At 42.5% G+C, this 18050-nt stretch overlaps 1 protein-coding gene across 3 annotated transcripts in view; it reads right to left on the bottom strand.

Annotated features, from left to right (window-relative positions):
* The window catches only part of CAP2 (cyclase associated actin cytoskeleton regulatory protein 2), a 162694-nt gene that overhangs the window by 131486 nt on the left and 13158 nt on the right, over positions 1 to 18050 (bottom strand). For all 3 annotated transcript variants that reach the window (XM_016954960.3, XM_063812799.1, XM_016954961.3), the window contains exon 2: positions 3207 to 3328. In XM_016954960.3, the coding sequence (XP_016810449.1) occupies positions 3207 to 3327 (121 nt within the window). In that variant the 5' untranslated portion in view covers position 3328. The remainder of the gene's footprint in view (positions 1 to 3206; positions 3329 to 18050) is intronic.

Here is an 18050-nt window from a genome sequence, read left to right as displayed (position 1 = left end):
GAGGCCCAAGGGGGGATCTCTGCTGAGTATTTAAAGTGGGAGAAAGTTTCAGAAAAGTGACAGAGTCCTCTACATAGCAGAAGGTACAATGATAAAAGGGAATATTTTCCAATTTCCTTTCATCGTTCAGCTCTGTTCACACCTCCTGCGGGCAGACCTGTCTTTCTCTCCAAACTGCATCCTTTGAGCATCCCTTAATCAAAGAATTTGGGGCCATGAATAGTAATACATTGAGACCAAAGATTCTGGAGCATTAGGACTGTGTATAATTCATCTTCAATTTTCTTGCACGTAGCACAGTGTTTGTCGCATTATAAAAACGCAAAAATACTTCTTCAACTGTTGAGCGCAACTTAACTGATTATCACCAGAGAAAAAAAACACTCACCTTCTAAAGCACATCATAATACCAGTATCATAATAGAGTGGTCCTTTGATCTATGCCTATTATGCATTTGTAAGGGATTATGTTCCTTCTAAAAGTTTCTTTTTTTTTTTTGAGACGGAGTCTTGCTCTGTGTCGCCCAGGCTGGACTGCAGTGGCGCGATCTCGGCTCACTGCAAGCTCCGCCTCCCGGGTTCACGCCATTTTCCTGCCTCAGCCTCCCGAGTAGCTGGGACTACAGGCGCCCGCCACCACGCCCGGCTAATTTTTTTCATTTTTAGTAGAGACGGAGTTTCACCGTGTTAGCCAGGATGGTCTTGATCTCCTGACCTCGTGATCGGCTCGCCGCGGCCTCCCAAAGTGCTGGATTACAGGCGTGAGCCACTGCGCCCATCCCGATTTTAAACATTTTTAAGTTTCTTTTAAAATTAAAAAAAAAATAACTTTTGTTATAACATTGTCGTAATGATGTTTACATGTAAGGTAAAAGGTTGTTCTGCGGATTTGTTAAAAATAGAATTTATAAAATTGTCAAAACTTACTAATTAAGAAGAAATGGAAATGGTGTTCAGGATTAGTAAAATGTTTTAAGGATGGATATCATTCAGACAATTTACTAATTATCCTACTTCGTTTCAAGTAGGATAGTAAATTATGGGCTAAGTTGTTTTAGAAGAGCTTTGCTTTAATAAACTGGTTTGGAACGATTTGTTATATGAGAAAATATTTGTTTAAACACTTAAATAATTTAATTACATACCCTCTAATTCTACTTAGCCTATTAATTTTCCTAGAAAAAATCTTTTTTTTACAATGTACCAAGTTCAGTCTAGTACCTCTTTGAGTAAGTGAGGTTCAAATTATTGAGATTTTTTTTTCTTTACTCAATAATACTATATAGTCTCCCGGTAGTTAGATTTTAACTTTGTTTTGTGTATTCACAGGCTTCACATTTGTGGTCAGTAGTTTAGAGAAATGTCTTTAATCATCTGATGCCAACAGTATAATGAAACAAAGTTACTGAAGAGAGGGTGAAAATATTTTCTTACAAATAAGGTTTATTGAATCATACACCAACTGTATACAGTTAAGAAAAAGAGGCTTAAAATGAAATCATAGATGTGTCTCAGTTGGTGCGGAAAAAAACTTACAGGCTCCTGGCAGCCTTCCTTAAAACAACACCCCCTTTCAATTCATTCAAAGCATTTTAATTTTCATTATGTTCAGGGGGGAAATAAACCAGCCAGCACATTTGTGCTCACACAGTAATTTTTGTCCCATGGTATGTAATACAGGCACGGGTCCAAATTCGCCTGAAATTCTAGAAGCACCAATGTAGGTCTTTCCTGGTGAAAGCTTTTTCTGAAGTCCCTTCTTCCCCACGGCTTTTCTCAGCCCAAAAAAACCTGACAGGATTCAGTATGGGTCAGATAAGGAGGAAGTGCCCATGTGACAAGAACAGAGTTGCCATATTAAATGCAGATTGCCTGGTTCAATTTGAATTTCAGAGAAGCAATGAATAAATGTTTGCTGTAGGTGCATAACACGCAGTATAGCCCATGCAGTATTTGGGACATCCTTATACCCCCCAAAAAAGTGTTCTTTATCTGAAATTCAAATTTAATTGGTTGTCCTTTATTTTTATTTGTTAAAAAAATTATTAAGTAAATTATTTGTAATTTTTATTTGTCCCTTAGTCAAGAAGGAATTGGAAAAATTATTGTAGATAACTTGGAGAGCTTGCCATATGTGGTACCCTTTTTGGAAAGTAGCCAACTTTTTATTTTTGATGATATAATTAAAAAATGTTTTACAGTATGGTATTAGGATATAGTTTTAAAAGCATATTTGGTTGGCCAGGTATGGTGGTTCACGCCTATAATCCCAGCACTTCGGGAGGACGAGGCAGGCGGATCACGAGGTCAGGAGATTGAGACCATCTTGGCTAACATGGTGAAACCCCGTCTCTATTAAAAATACAAAAAATTAGCTGGGCATGGTGGCAGGCGCCTGTAGTCCCAGCTACCCGGGAGGCTGAGGCAGGAGAATCACTTGAATCTGGGAAGCAGAGGTTGTAGTGAGCCCAGATCGTATCACTGCACTCCAGCCTGGGCAACAGAGTGAGACTCCAACTCAAAAAAAAAAAAAAAAGCATAGTTGGTTAGGAATAGGCAAAGGTAAAACACCGTGACGTAGTTATGTTACATCAAAGTCATATTTGCCTTCGCATAAGACCAGCTTCCTTCAAAACTTTAGTTCCTAAATTTAGTGATTTGTTCTTTTTAAAATGAAAATCTACAGAATGATAATTCCTTCCAATTTACATTCTAATCAAGAACATTAGTGTCTTTTTTGATAATTATGTAGATAATATATTTAGTCATTGAGTGCGGGACAGCAGTATGAACACTAAATGAAAGAAAGATGAATATGCTCTTAAGAGGCACTAAGGCTGGGCACAGTGGCTCACACCTGTAATCCCAGCACTTCGGGAGGCCAAGGCAGGGAGATGCCTTGAGCCCAGGAGTTTGAGGTCACTGTGAGCTATGATTGCACCACTGCACTCCAGCCTGGGTGATAGAGCGAGACCCTGTCTCTAAAAGGCACAGATACTGATAATTGTTGTGGATTGTGGGTTGAAAGGTTTTCTTCCTTTCTCTTTTTCAGGGATTGCTTGCCTCTGGTTAATGTTATGGTCACATACAATGGAAGGAGTAGGGAAGCTGAAGGATAATAGAAATGTTCCTTGAGAGTGAAATTATGGAAACAAAATGAAGTAACCCACAAGAAGACCAGGAATGACAACAGTTTGTGACCCTACCTGCAATGACACCATTGACTTCCCCGCAGTTCCCAGGGGGCCTGTGGGACTCTGCAGACAGCGACTCCAGGCGGCTGACAGCTCGTTCCAGTCTTTCCACCAGTCCCTGCATGTTGGCCATTCTAGAAAAGCACAGGCACAAATGGAGGCTGCGTGAGCATCAGGGAGGATGAGTAAACCAACACCATCAGTCTCAACAACAGCGAGGAGGAAGACACAATCACTGGGGATGGCTTTATTTTTATTTTTTAACCATGAAATTGTATGTATTATTGTTGCTTTTTAATCTCAGTAGTTTTGGGGGTGGGTACAAGTGGTTTTTGATTACATGGATAAGTTCTTTAGTGGTGATTTCTGAGGTTTGGATGCACCCATCATCTGAGCAGTGTACACTGTACCCAATGTGTAGTCTTTTGTCCCTCATCCCCCTCCCACCTTTCCCCAAGTCCCCAAAGTCCGTTATATCATTCTTATGCCTTTGCATCCTCATAGCTTAGCTCCCACTTATAAGTGAGGAACATATGATATTTGGTTTTCCATTCCTGAGCTACTTCACTTAGAATAACATGGCCTCCAGCTCCATCCAAGTTAGTGTAAAAGACATTATTTTGTTCCTTTCTTTGACTGATTAGTATTTCATAGTTCATATATACCACATTTTCTTTATCCATTCATTGGTTGATGGAGACTTAACTTTGGTTCCGTATCTTTGCTATTGCGAATTGTGCTGCTATAAATGTGTGTGCATGCGTCTTTTATTTACCTACAGAGTATTTCTAAATATCAGAAAAATACGTGAAATTCAAAAGAATCTAAAACTTGGAACAAAAAAAAATTGGCATTATATTGAGCTTATTTTCTATTCCATTAGTGATTATTACAAGCCCAATAGGTAATACACAAATATTCACTCCCTTTATACTGCTTCCAAGTGCCTGTGTGGATGCTTCCTTGTTATATGACACAATCTATGTACAGCACTTAACTTTTTAAAAGCCCACAAAACATATATGGAAAAATTAATATTGCCAGCTCTTCTTCTGCTAATGGTGGGAGCATATTTTCACTATTTCCAATAATTCCTTCTGTTAAAGTATAATTCTCCAGGGGATACTAAACCTACCGATAATCCTTGTTTACTCAATTACATAAAACCAAACAGCCCTGCCCAGGAGAACTGAGTTTATGAATCTGAGCATCATTTAGCAGGCAAAGAGGCCATCACCTCTAAGAGCTAATTGTTTTCCACTTATTACTGATTGGTTTGTTTTGGTGTTTCTGCTGCTGAATTATTTTAAATTATAATTATTCTGAATGTAGGGTTTTAATTTAAAATATGACAAATGGTTATTTTCCTTTTGTAAGGCTGCTGGTTATGTTTAAGCAAAATTTAGTCTTAGATGGGGTGGTTTGTAGAGACAGGGATCTTCAGTTACCCAGTACTCTTGGCTGGGATAAATAGGGACTAAAGCTGATTAGAGGACTGGGGATAAAAATGGGGCAGGGTGACCGGGTGCGGTGGCTCACGCCTGTAATCCTAGCACTTTGGGAGGCTGAGGCAGGCGGATCACGAAGTCAGGAGTTCGAGACCAGCCTGGCCTACATGGTGAAACCCCGTCTCTACTAAAAGTACAAAAATTAGCTGTGCTTGGTGGCACACGCCTGTAATCCCAGCTACTCAGGAGGCTGAAGCAGTAGAATCACTTGAGCCCGGGAGGCGGAGGTTGCAGTGAGCCGAGATTGTGCCACTGCACTCCAGCCTGGCGACAGAGTGAGACTCTGTCTCAAAAATAAATAAATAAAATAAAATAATAAAAATAAAAAAGTTAGCCAGGCATGGTGGCGGGCACCTGTAATCCTAACTACTTGGGAGACTGAGGCAGGAGAATTGCTTGAACCCAGGAGGTGGAGGTTGCAGTGAGCTGAGATCACGCCACTGCACTCCAGCCTGGGTGACAGAGCAAGACTCCGTCTAGAAAAAAAAAAAAATGGCGAGGGGGCAGGGTATCCATGCTTCCTGCTTCCAAACAGAAAATTAAATGAATGTGCATAGGGTAAGTACCGACTAAAATTATAAACTTATATTAAGATTATTGGCCCTAGAATTTATATGTCTTTAAGGCAACCTCTGAGGAATGAAACCCAATCTAATTTGTTCAGGTTCCTGAGATCTAGCTTATAGCCACCTTAACCCCGGCCATATCAACTTATGGTTGCTTTTGGCAAAATCAGGCTGCTGCTCCTTAAGAGACGACAACAAGCCTCCTCTTAATCAGTGCCTGGAATTCTTCTCCCTCTTAAGAACCTTCCAAGCATCACTCTGAGCAAAAGAGGAACAGCATGCTTCTGAATCAGAGACACTGCTGTCCTAAAGCAGGGGTAAATAAATGTAATTGCTCTCAGATGGATAAATATTTTATGCTTCTGCTGGGGACCAGGCAATACATTTATTTCTCTTATGTGTTTTGTAGTCCATCAGTTTTGAGCTTAAACACAGTGATGACGTGCCACTGCCGTTTTTCAAAAGCAAGGTTATACTTATCAAAACTTGTATAGCTCTGTAATTCTGTCTGAATGTCAGATGGTCATCAGCTATGGAGGGCGGAGTTTACTGTCTATTTTGGAAAGTCATCTCTCCTGAAACTGGCAGCAGTTACTCTTGCAAAATATGGGGCAGTGTTCTCTGCACAGCTGAAATCAGCATCTAATCCTAAGGGGATTCAAAATTAGAAATTTCTCATCTATTCTTTTCCTCTTCACGTCAGAGCTTGTGCTTCCATCGCAATTGAAGGAAAAAAAAAAGGAAAGAGAAATGTAATTGAATCCTTTACGTAATCCTCTTGCAAGGAAGCTGGGTATCCTGTAGGTGGGTGAAGGCCATTTGAGAAATGATGAAAGCCCCTCAAATCTTTTAATAGTTTCCCATCTGTTCACAGTTATCTATGTTCCCTGTTATTCAACTTGCCAAATGTTACCACCATAGACCTAGCCTGCGATAGAAAAAAAAAATGTTTGCTTTGTTAGCAAGCCCCTATTCCCAACAGAACGGCACCAGCCACCTCCAGCAGCTCACAGATGAAGCTGTCTTGAGAAGGCCTGTTACATTTCACACTTAGGACTGCCGTCTCTGACTGTGGCTTAATCAGACTCCCTGACAAGACCCAAACTCGCACTATCTCATAGTGCTCCGTATGTTGAAAGACAACAGGAGTCAGCCCACAAACTGCAGGGCTGGACAGATTGGTGTGGAATGCAGTCGAAAAGCGACTCAGATGTCACTCCATGTAAAATCACCATGAGCAAGACTGAAATCCTGCCACAGCCCCTAAAGCGGTCAAAATACAGCTCATGCAAGGAAGTTGGAGAGATGTCTCTGGGTTTAAAACTTTCAGAACAGTTTCTAAGATAAACTGAAGAATAAATAAAAGAAAGACTATACCAGGAGACATGTTAGCATTCCCAAGGAGACTGATGGGGCCCAAGATGATCGGATGATCATGCCGCCTTCTCTCCAAACTCTCTCTGTCTCTCTCCCTGTCTGTCTCCCGATATACCCTCAGCCACTAGCCTGGCTCTCAAGAATGAGGAAAGAGCAGAGCTGCAGATTCTCCAAATTCTTTCCAGGCAGTCCCATCCGCCTTAGCATTCCAAAGTGGATTTAGCCAAGTTTTGACAAGGAGGTGGCAGCCAGGAATTAAGAATTAGGTTGAGGAAACTCATAGGGTAGTCAAAGCAAATACAGACAGCAAGGTCAGGGTAAGGAATGAGTCAGAGCCAGGGGGATAGACCAAGGAATTTGGTTCAGGAGGCCAGCAGAACAGGGGGATACAGCAAGATGGCAGGAAAGAAGATATTCTAAGAACCCAGTGAAGAACAAAGAGAAGCCAGATTCACAGCTGGAGAATGAAGAGACTGGGTTAGATGACACAGCTCAAACTTGGCTCCCCAGATCTTCTCTAGTCATCCTATTTCAGTAGAAGCCGATGGCAAGGAAAGGTCAAAGGATATACACAAACACCTGACCAGAGTGTGAGTGTGTGTGGGGAAAAAAGAGGAAGGAACATAACATCGCACAACTTTCTCCTTTTCACAATTTGTTTTAGGAGCCGGGGCCAGTGGCTCACACCTGTAATCCTAGCACTTTGGGAGGCAGAGGCGGGTGGATCGCTGGATCCCAAGAGTTCTAGACCAGCCTGGGCAACACAGCGAAACCCATCTCTACATAAAATGGAAAAATTAGCTGGGTGTGGTGGCACACGCCTACAGTCCCAGCTATTTGGAGGACTGAGGCAGGAGGATCTCTTGAGCCTGGGAGGTCGAGGCTGCAGTGAGCCGTGTTCACCCCACTGCACTCCAGCCTGAGTGAAAAAATGAGACCCTGTCTCAGAAAGAAAAAAAAAAAATCAGTTTTAAAAAACTGTACTTGAGATTAATGTTAATTCCTTGTTTTGAATTAATTTTTTTGTATTCTCTTTTGAGTTTCATTATAATGAGAAGGGCACCCATCCTCCTTTTGGGTCATTTTTTTTTTCTTATCTGAATTTTCCCCTCACTTTTCAAGGTTTGTTTTTTGTTTTGAGACAGAGTCTCACTGTTTCTCAGGCTGGAGTGCAGTGGCACAATCACAGCTCACTGCAGCCTCCACCTCCTGGTCTCAAGGGACCCTCCCACCAAAGATCCTCCCTAGTAACTAGGATTACAGTGCATGCCACTACATCTGGTTAATTTTTTAAATTCATTTTTTGCAGGGACAGTGTCTCTGTATGTTGTCCAAGCTGGTCTTGAACTCTTGGGCTCAAGCAATTCTCCCATTTCAGTTTCCCAAAATAAAGGGATTATAGGCATGAGCCATGGCATCCAGGCTAATTTTTATTTTTATCAAAGCTAGACATGCACATAATTTAAAGAATCAATAGTTCTACCCTCTTCCATTCTGTGTCATAAGTGCTAACCATTTTCAATAATTTTAACTGTTTCTTTGATAATCACACCCCTCCTTCCCCCTTATGTCTAAATAACATGACTCTATCTCTGTGTATTATTTGGTTTTCTTCAGTCTGGGGCATTATCTACTGAGTTGCCACCAAAAATACACGGGTTTACTTTTTGCTTGCCCAGTCCCCACTACCACCTGCATGCATATTGCCTTTTGTCTTGTCCTCCCAATAGTGTTATATCACAGTTTTTCTGTGATCGATATCCAGTGTTAACACAGTTATGACTATTTGCATCTGAGCCAGGAGGTATACTATACACAGGGTTGCCATTAAGTACAAAGGTAGAGAAAGTCTGGAACATGGTCATAATGAACGTTAGCTGCAGCTATTAAGTCATCCCATCTCATTTTGCTGTCAGTGGGAATAGTTGTATTTGAAATGTCAAGCAGTCATCTAGAAGATCTGGTCAATGGAAATGACTGACAGAAAACTTCAGGTCAGTATAGCCTTATTTTTGTCCCCAACATTTCATTTTCCTCTGTCCATGTACTTATTCCTCCAACATGTTTAAAAGAGTTTTCTCAAGTCTACGTGTATGTGCGGTTACCATAAAATGAAAATTGTGGTATGTAATTCGTTATTTTTCCCTCTGAACATATTTACACATATTTTCCCTCTGAACATTTTTACAATGACTCTTTTGCTTCTAAACAGCAAAGGATGAAGGCCCAATCTCTTTGGGGTCATTTTTGGAAACTAGCAGCACTCCTTCATGCCTCATATTTTCTTCACCCAACCCATCTTATGCTCATTGGTGAAGGGTGTGTTAAGCCCTTAACTAGCTCACTCTAACCAGTTATAAAAGCAGCTTTCACAGATACTCTGAACATTGACACTCCATGGCACAATGTAAATGGTGATAAGCCTAGAATAACAACCTATGTGCCTGGATTACCTATTTTGCATCTGTGAGACATACTGCCCAATTAAAAACCTGCCTTGTGCTTTCTTTCCTGTCAGCACCTGTACACCTCGCCTCCCAAGGAGACCAGCTGCAAGCTTTTCAGGGGCTGAGGTTGGGTTTTACTCTTCTTTGCATCTCCCACTGAGTCCAGCATGGTGCCCTATACCTAGAGAACTATAAATACTTTTTGATTGACTGATTAATTAGCTACCACTCACTGCCTTTTCTTTGCCTGCCCACTCACTGGCACCATCCCAGATCAGGCTGAAAGCCAGATTTTCATAGGAGAAATTTTCATTTAAAAGAAGATGCTAGATTAGTTTTTCCTACTTGGAACCACAGTGGCTCCCTCCCATGACTTGAAAGAGCACACTTGCTCCCTCTAATGTAAGCCTTTGGGTCTCTTCCATGGCTCCTTTTTCTTCAGGATTTCAAATTGTGTTAAAACTCCACATTGTCTAAAGGGTTTTGTAAATTCCTCACAACAAGTTCACAAAACAAGTAAGAGATAATGCTACTTGGATAACATTTTCATGTTAATAAAAGAGGTGGGTCTTTCAGGTTTCCTGATTGCTAGCTGAAAGTTCTCCTCACTAGGCCAAAAATACAGAAATAATGGTAGTGAGTGTTTCTCTTCCAATTCTGCAAGAGAGACCCAGATCCAAGGGCTTCTGAAGATCGTGAATCTAAGATTAAATAGGAAATAGACTTTTCTCAAAAGAAGACATTTACGTGGCCAAGAAACATAAGAAAAAAGCTCAACATCACTGATCATCAGAGAAAAGCAAATCAAAACCACAATGAGATACCATCTCATGCTAGTCAGAATGGTGATTATTAAAAAGTCAGGAAACAATAGATGCTGGTGAGGCTGTGGAGAAACAGGAACACTTTTACACTGTTGGTGGGAAGATAAATTAGTTCAACCACTGCGGAAGACAGTATGGCGATTCCTCAAGGATCTAGAACCAGAAATACCATTTGACCCAGCAATCCCATTACTGGGTATAGACCCAAAGGATTATAAATCATTCTGCTATAAAGACACATGCATACATATGTTTATTGCAGCACTATTTACAATAACAAAGACATGGAACCAACCCAAATGCCCATCAGTGATAGACTGGATAAAGAAAATGTGGTACATATACACCATGGAATACTATGCAGCCATAAAAAGGAATGAGATCATGTCCTTTGCAGGGACGTGGAAGAAACTAGAAGCCATCATCCTCAGCAAACTAACACAGGAACAGAAAACCAAATACCCCATGTTCTCACTCATAGGTAGGGGTTGAACATTGAGAACACATGGACACAAAGAGAGGAACAACACACACCAGGGCCTATTGGGGGATGGGGACTGAGGGGAGGAACTTGGAGGACGGGTCAATAGGTGCAGCAAACTACCATGACACAAGTATACCTATGTAACGAACCTGCACGTTCTGCACATGTATCCCATTTTTTAAGTGTTTTTTAAGAAGAAATAAAGAAAAAAAAAAGGAAATAGACTTGAAGTGACAGGAAACTGGAGACTTTCAAACCTTTTCTCATAGTGAGGCTGGGCAACTGGTTTATATGTGAACTCTCTGCAAAAAATAAAGTTACAATGGACTAATTTATCTGTAAGTCCATCAAAATTTAAAATATTTGGTAAACTACCATCAAATCAGACTGTCCTAGATTGTTAAACTCTTTTTTTTTTTTTTTTTTTTGAGACAGAGTCTCACTCTGTCACCCAAGCTGGAGTGCAATGGCACAATCTTGGTTCACTGCAATCTCCGCCTCCTGGGTTCAAGTGATTCTCCTGCCTCAGCCTCCCAAGTAGCTGGAATTACAGGAGCCCACCACCATGCCAGGCTAATGTTTGTATTTTTAGCAGAGACAGGGTTTCGCCATGTTGGCCAGGGTGGTCTCGAACTCCTGACCTCATGTGATCCACCTGCCTCGGTCTCCCAAAGTGCTGGGATTACAGACGTGAGCCACTGCGTCTGGCCAATTGTTAAATTCTCTTTACCGTAACCATATCAGTGACTTTCTTTTATTTCCCAGGAAACTACCAAGCACTGGGAGAAGTAACCCTGTGATTCACTATTACTAATTGGGTAATGGTATGTATAGGAGAAACAAACCATCACAGTATTCATTCATTCATTTTTTAACTGGCTCATTGAATATGTTTGTTTCATTCACTCAATCAGTCAGTTCCCACTATCTACTAGGCACAATGCTCATATCTAGAAAACTAAGGCTGATTAAAAAACATTTCCTGCCCTACTGTAGTGTGAGGGGGCTGAAAGCAAACCCTGCTCAGTCAAGCCAGGAAGCTGTTTAACTAAGAGATACATTCACGTTGCCAAGGTGCCCGCCTTCGTATCTTTTGCTTACTCTCCTATAGAGCATTTCTGGAGCCAGCTTCTCGCCAAACAGCAAACAAAAAGCACCATTTTCTTTTTATTGCAAAGATGTTTCAAGAGTCTCTGATTTTTGAGATGGTGTAATCAGAATAGCTGAGACCAGAAAGTTATATAAGAAAAAGAACACTCTCAATGTTTCATGAAACTGGAGAAAACATGTATGAGATCCTGGTTAGCCAACTGACTCCTCTAGGGCCTCTAATCAGGTCTCACTGCAGAAGAAAAATGCTTCAGCTTGACCTTCAGAAAGATCTCACCCCAGCTCTCTAGCTACAATTCCCCATGCTCCTGAGATACCCACATGCCACAGGGACAACTCCCCAAGTCCCAAACATGTCCTACCCTATCCCTCTCCTATGCCATGATTCTGCTGCCTCTAAGGTTCTTCCTAGCACTGTTAATTTTCAATCCTCAAATCCCAGCTCCTCCAAGAGATCTTGCAGTGTCTCACAAATCAGAGTAATCTCTGGAGAGGTATTTACTCCCTGACATCTCCATCGACTATCAAAACCACATATACAATTTCCTCGCCATCCCATTTGCCCCCTCTACTGTGGTGGTTTCACCCCTCAGAACCATCCCTAATTTGCCTTATATATAAATATTCCTCCTCTAAGTTGAAATTAGAAATACTTACTCCCTGACATTTCCATCGAAACCACATGTACAATTACCTCACCATCCCATTTGCCCCCTCCACTCTGGAGGTACCACCCCTCAGAACCATCTCTGATCTGCCTCGTAGTTTAAGCATTTGTCCTCTAAGTTGAAATGTCTGAAGATAAAAGCCTGGGACTCATAACTTAGTGTAGTGGAAAAAGAACTCTGGGGATTAGAGAATCTTAATGTGAGACCCAGCCCCTTCACTGACAACCCACGTGATTCTGGAGGTCTTGAGTCTTCTAGTAGACAGACTACTTAATCTGTCTGAGTCTCAGTTTTCCTATTTCCAATATACGAATTCATTCCTTCTTCCTCATTCAGTGGCTTAAGAAAATTGTCTGCAAAGGTGTTTTGAGCTACGTTCGGTACTGGCTTGGGGCTACGCAGGTGGATGAGACACAGACTGCGTCCTCAAGGCACAATCTCCTTGAGGAGTAGACAGTTCAGCCACTGGGGGCTGGCCAGCTGTCCATGGCACTGGGCCACAGGGAACTGGGCTACTGAGGCAGTGAGAACTGAGGCCATGGGGAAGGCTAAGTACACCTCGAATCCTGGCTCTGTGCACTGACTTGGGGTGATGGGGCTGAGTAAGGCAGAGCCATAAAATAAAGGACTCTGAATGCTGACCAGGGCCAGGATAAACCATATGTTACTCCCCTGTTATGGAGTGGAAGCTCGCTTAGCTAAACACGAGATAGAAACCCTTCACTGAAGAGGAGCTCATTCCCCAGGCCCCTCTATAGCCCTTTCTAAGCACCTACGCAGTTGAGGAAGCTCTTTCTATTTCTGTGTCCCCACATTGCCCCTTTGCGCTTGTTTACACCATGGAGGAGGTAGAGTTCAAAGAACTGCTTCTAGGAGTCCCCTAAGGGCCACACGCTGGCACTGAGAAAAGAAGAGCCATGGAGAACCTGCTGGCCAGGCCACTACAGACTGGGCAGGGGGGTCGTGAACCATTCTCCCTCCATTAAGTAAATGTATTACTCCCCTTGTATCCAGAATATATAAAAAAACTTTTACACTCAGTAAGAAGGCAAATATGCCAGTTTAATAGTCAGCAAAATATCTAAATAGACATCTTCCCAGAGAAGACAGGCAAATGGCCAAGAGCACATGTGAAAGGGCTCAACATCAGTAATCATTAGGAAAATGCAAATCAAGACTCCAATCAGGTACCACTTCACACACACTAGGATGGCTATAACCTAAAAGACAGATAATACAAAGTGCTGGTGAGAATATGAAGGAATTGGAACCCTCAGACATTGCTGGTGAAAATGGAAAATGGGACAGTTGGTTTAAACTGTTTGGAAGTTTCTTCAAAAGTTAAGCATATATTTGCCATATGAACCAGTCATTCCACTCTATTTTACTCAAGAGAAATAAAAATATATGTTCACACACAGACTTGTGCACAAATGTCATAGCAGCACTGTTCATAACAGCCAAAAAATGGAAACAATCCAAATGTCCATTAACCAGTGAATGGCTAAGCAAAATATGGCATATGTATTATAATGGAGTATTATTCAGCCATAAAAAAGTGAAATACTGATACATGCTACAAAACAAGTGAACTTCAAAAGCATTACACTAAATGAAAGTCAGACAAGAAGACTGTGTATTGTATGATTCCATTTATAATAAATATCCAGGAAAGGCTAATCTATAGAGACAGAAAGTAGGTTAGGACATTTAAAATGGGTCAATTTTATGGCATATAAAATTATAACTCAGAAAAGGTTTAAAAACAAACAAATGAAAAAGCATTGTGCCTCTTTGTAAAGATACAGTTAAAAACCATTAAATCTGGCCGGGCATGGTGGCTCACGCCTGTAGTCCCAGCACTTTGGGAGGCTGAAGCGGGCGGATCACGAGGTCAGGAGATCAAGACCATCCTGGCTAACACAGTGAAACCCCATCTCTACTAAAAAAATACAAAAAAGTTGGCCAGGTGTGGTGGCGGTCACCTGTAGTCCCAGCTACTCGGGAGGTTGAGGCAGGAAAATGGCGTGAACCTGGGAGGCAGAGCTTGCAGTGAGCCGAGATCATGCCACTGCACTCCAGCCTGGGCGACAGAGTGAGACTCCGTCTCAAAAAAAAAAAAAACATTAAATCTGAGTAACTTTGCTGTTCTCATCTCCCAACGGTCAGAAGTGGTGGTGAAACCTACCCAGAGACTGCTCCAAGTGGCCATACTCCCCACTCCTGGAACTAGTTGTACAGGCCAAGGCAGGTGAGAGAATAAAACATTGATTCTCACCACTCTTTTTCGTCTGCGTAAGAATCACTGGGGGAGAGGTGAGGCTTCTTAAATGCAGGCTCCTGGGCCCCACTCTCAGCAATACTGATGTAGTAGTTCTGGGTATTCCCAGGAATCTGCCTTTTTAAGAAGCACTCTTCAGAGTACAAGGGCCCACACTGTGAGAATTACTGTAACAGAGGTGTGCAGGAATGTGGTGGGAGCATGTGGGACGGGCAGCTCAAGAAAGGTAGACATGCAACTGAGCCCTTGGAAGTAGAGAGGCTACCAAAGTTATGATAAGAACCAAATTAAGTCTCAAAGATGAGAGTATGGTATTCAGAAGAAGAAAAATAAGTAAAGGCATCCCACCACCTATGCCTCCATATGCAAAGGCATGGAAGCATGAATGACGAGTAAATATTGATGGAACATTCATTATGCGCCAGGAGCTATCTAACAGAGCATGAGAAAAAAGGCACTGATGAGTAGTTAGAAGGGGTGGTAGTCAGGGCCGGGAGGGGAGTTGGGAATAAAGTGACAGCGGGTTGAAGAAGATCTAAGGGAAGTTTAGATTAGGCAAGATTTGAGAAAAGATTAAATGGTTGGAGGTTTGGAGGGAAAGGGAGAAGCTAGGATATCTTAGATGTTTTGCTTCAGGGAAGGTGGTGCCAATCAAAATAGAGATAGGGAGTGGAGGTGCCCAGGTCAGAGGAGTTCAGAGTTAGAGGATCTGCATTTGAAGTGCCTACAGTTGGCAGTTACGAGTAGGGACCTAAAGCTCAGGGGCCTTCTGGAAATATGTCGTAAGTATTATCTACCCAATAATAATACATGCCTCAGGATTCTTGGGAAGGTGAAAGGAGACCATGAAGTGAACTTTGCAACTACAAAGTGATGCCTACATGTCATTATTATAATTTCCCTCTGAATGGTCCACAGCACTCATCACTGCGATCTGTACCCAGTGAGTGCTCAATCCCTGAATTATCATGGCAAGTGTTACTACCTCCTCTATCTTCCAGACACAATGATGGTAACATCTCACACACCACACTTCCTTTTTTTTTGAGACAGAGTCTCACTCTGTCACCCAGGCTGGAGTGCAGTGGCGTGATCTCGGCTCACCGCAACATCCGCTTCCTGGGTGCAGGTGATTCTTCTGCCCCAGCCTCCCGAGTAGCTGGGATTATAGGTGCCTGCCACCACACCTGGTGAATTTTTGTATTTTTAGTAGAGATGGGGTTTCACCATGTTGGCCAGGCTGGTCTCGAATGCCTGACCTCAGGTGACCTGCCTGCCTCAGCCTCCTAAAGTGCTGGGATTACAGGCGTGAGCCACCACGCCCAGCCTCACACACCACACTTCTCAAACCAGGCCACAGAACAAGCACACTGCAAAATCACCGCAGACTGCAAGCAGGGGGATATCAAAAGCACCATGGACTGAAAGCATAAAAGAGGCTATCATTTCATAGGGCTGAGCGTGGTTGCTCACGCCTGTAATCCCAGCACTTGGGGAGGCCGAGGCTGGCGGATCACGAGGTCAGGAGATCGAGACCATCCTGGCTAACATGGTGAAACCCCGTCTCTATTAAAAATACAAAAAATTAGCTGGGCATGGTGGCGGGCGCCTGTAGTCCCAGCTACTCGAGCTACTCGGGAGGCTGAGGCAGGAGAATGGCATGAACCCAGGAGGCAGAGCTTGCAGTGAGTAGAGATCATGCCACTGCACTCCAGTGTGGTGACAGAGTGAGACTCCGTCTCAAAAAAAAAAAAAAAAAAGGAGGCTATCATTTCATATAGTCAGTTACTTCTCATGACTAGGAATGTTTTACTTTATTAAATTCTGTCATTTCAATGTGAAGAATGCCTTGTCTCTCTGGAATGATGAGTGCTATGGTCTGGTTTGTTTGACCCCCTGCAAAACTTATGTTGAAATCTGATCCCCAGGTAGAGCCTAATGGGAGGTGGGAAGTGGAAGGTGTTTGGGTCATGGGGGCAGATCCCTCATGAATGGCTTGGTGCCATTCTCACAAGAGTGAGTTCTTGCTCTATTCGTTCCCAGGAGAGCTGGTTGTTAAAAAGAGGCTGGCATCCATTTGTGAGCTGTAGAGTGGCAAGGAAAAAATGAGCCTGGCACCTCTCCTCTCCTCCTGCTTCTTCTCTCACTGTGTAATCTGCACATTCCAGCTTCCCTTCAACTCTTGCCACAAATGGAAGCAGCCTGAGGCCTTTACCAGAAACAGATGTTTCTTGTACAGCCTGCAGAACTGTCAGCCAAATAAACCTCTAATCTTTGTAAATTAGTCTCAGGTATCCTTTATAGCAATACTAATGGACTTAGATAACGAGTAATAAGGTTTGTTGAAATTCTTTGTAATCTCAAAATTTACCAGCATTCATTGTAATTATATGCAATTAAATAAAAGATTCAGCAACTCTCTTAAAAGAAAATGAAAAAAGAAAAGCCCTAAAGATCAGTTCTTAAGTGTTGGGCCAGTTTTATGAATAGAAATTACCAACAAATCCACGTGTGATGGAATAGCCAGGTGATCAGTTTGGCCCAAGCATTCCTCCAGCCCCCTTTTGCTTCTTCATGTGTCTCTAGCTTCCTGGGTCTACTTTCACACTTGACTTTTATTTTATTTTATTTTATTTTGAGACCGAGTCTTGCTCTGTCACCTAGGCTGGAGTGCAGTGGCAGGATCTCAGCTGACTGCAACCTCCACCTCCCAGGTTCAAGGGATTCTCCTGCCTCAGCCTCCTGAGTCGCTGGGATTACAGGCGTGCATCACCACACCCAGCTAAATTTTTATATTTTTTGGTAAAGACGGGGTTTCACCATGTTGGCCAGGTTGGTCTTGAACTCCTGACCTCAAGTGATCCACCTGCCTTGGCCTCCAAAAGTGCTGGGATTACAGGCGTGAGGCAATGCGCCTGGCCATTTTTTTTTTTTTTTCAAGACAGGTTCTCACTCAGCTGCCCAGGCTGGAGTGCAGTGGCACAATCATAGCTCAATGCAACCTTGAGCTCCTGGGCTCATGCGATCCTCCTGACTCGGTCTCCCGAAGTGCTGGGATTACAGACATGAGCCACCACACCCAGCTTCAATTTACTACTTCAACACATTCAATCAGGGGTTTCAACTCATGCTGTTGACCACTAAAAAACTACAGGTTCTTCCTTTTTTTGCTGTTTGAACCTGGGAGCCCAAAGTAAAAGGGGAAACAGAGAAAGTGGGTAAAGTGGAAAGAAAAGAATGGTGTGGAAGAAACAGAGGAGAAAAAGGAAACAAGAGAAAGCTTCAAAAAGAGGAAGGGGCTACCAGGGACACTCAAGAAGGAAGAAGCCCACTTCAGCCTCTCTCCAAACTGTGTTCAAAATACAAAAGGCAACTATCTGATTCCAAAAGACGAAACAATAGTACATGAATTGAGAAGAATCAAAATTGAAAAGGGAACCCATTTGGGAGTAAAATGCTGGTTTTTTTCTCATTTTTTTCTTCAGGGTCGACCTTAAATCAGAATTGGGTGGGGGTGCAGGTAGCAAACACTCCAACAGAAGCTCCTCTTTTTGGCCAGAGGAACTGGAAAGGGGGCCCTGGCTAATAGCA

Source organism: Pan troglodytes, chromosome 5, assembly GCF_028858775.2.
Source record: "Pan troglodytes isolate AG18354 chromosome 5, NHGRI_mPanTro3-v2.0_pri, whole genome shotgun sequence".
Taxonomy (NCBI): Eukaryota; Metazoa; Chordata; class Mammalia; order Primates; family Hominidae; genus Pan; species Pan troglodytes.
The sequence above is the reverse complement of the archived record's forward strand: the minus strand, read 5'-3'. Positions and strand labels throughout refer to the sequence as shown.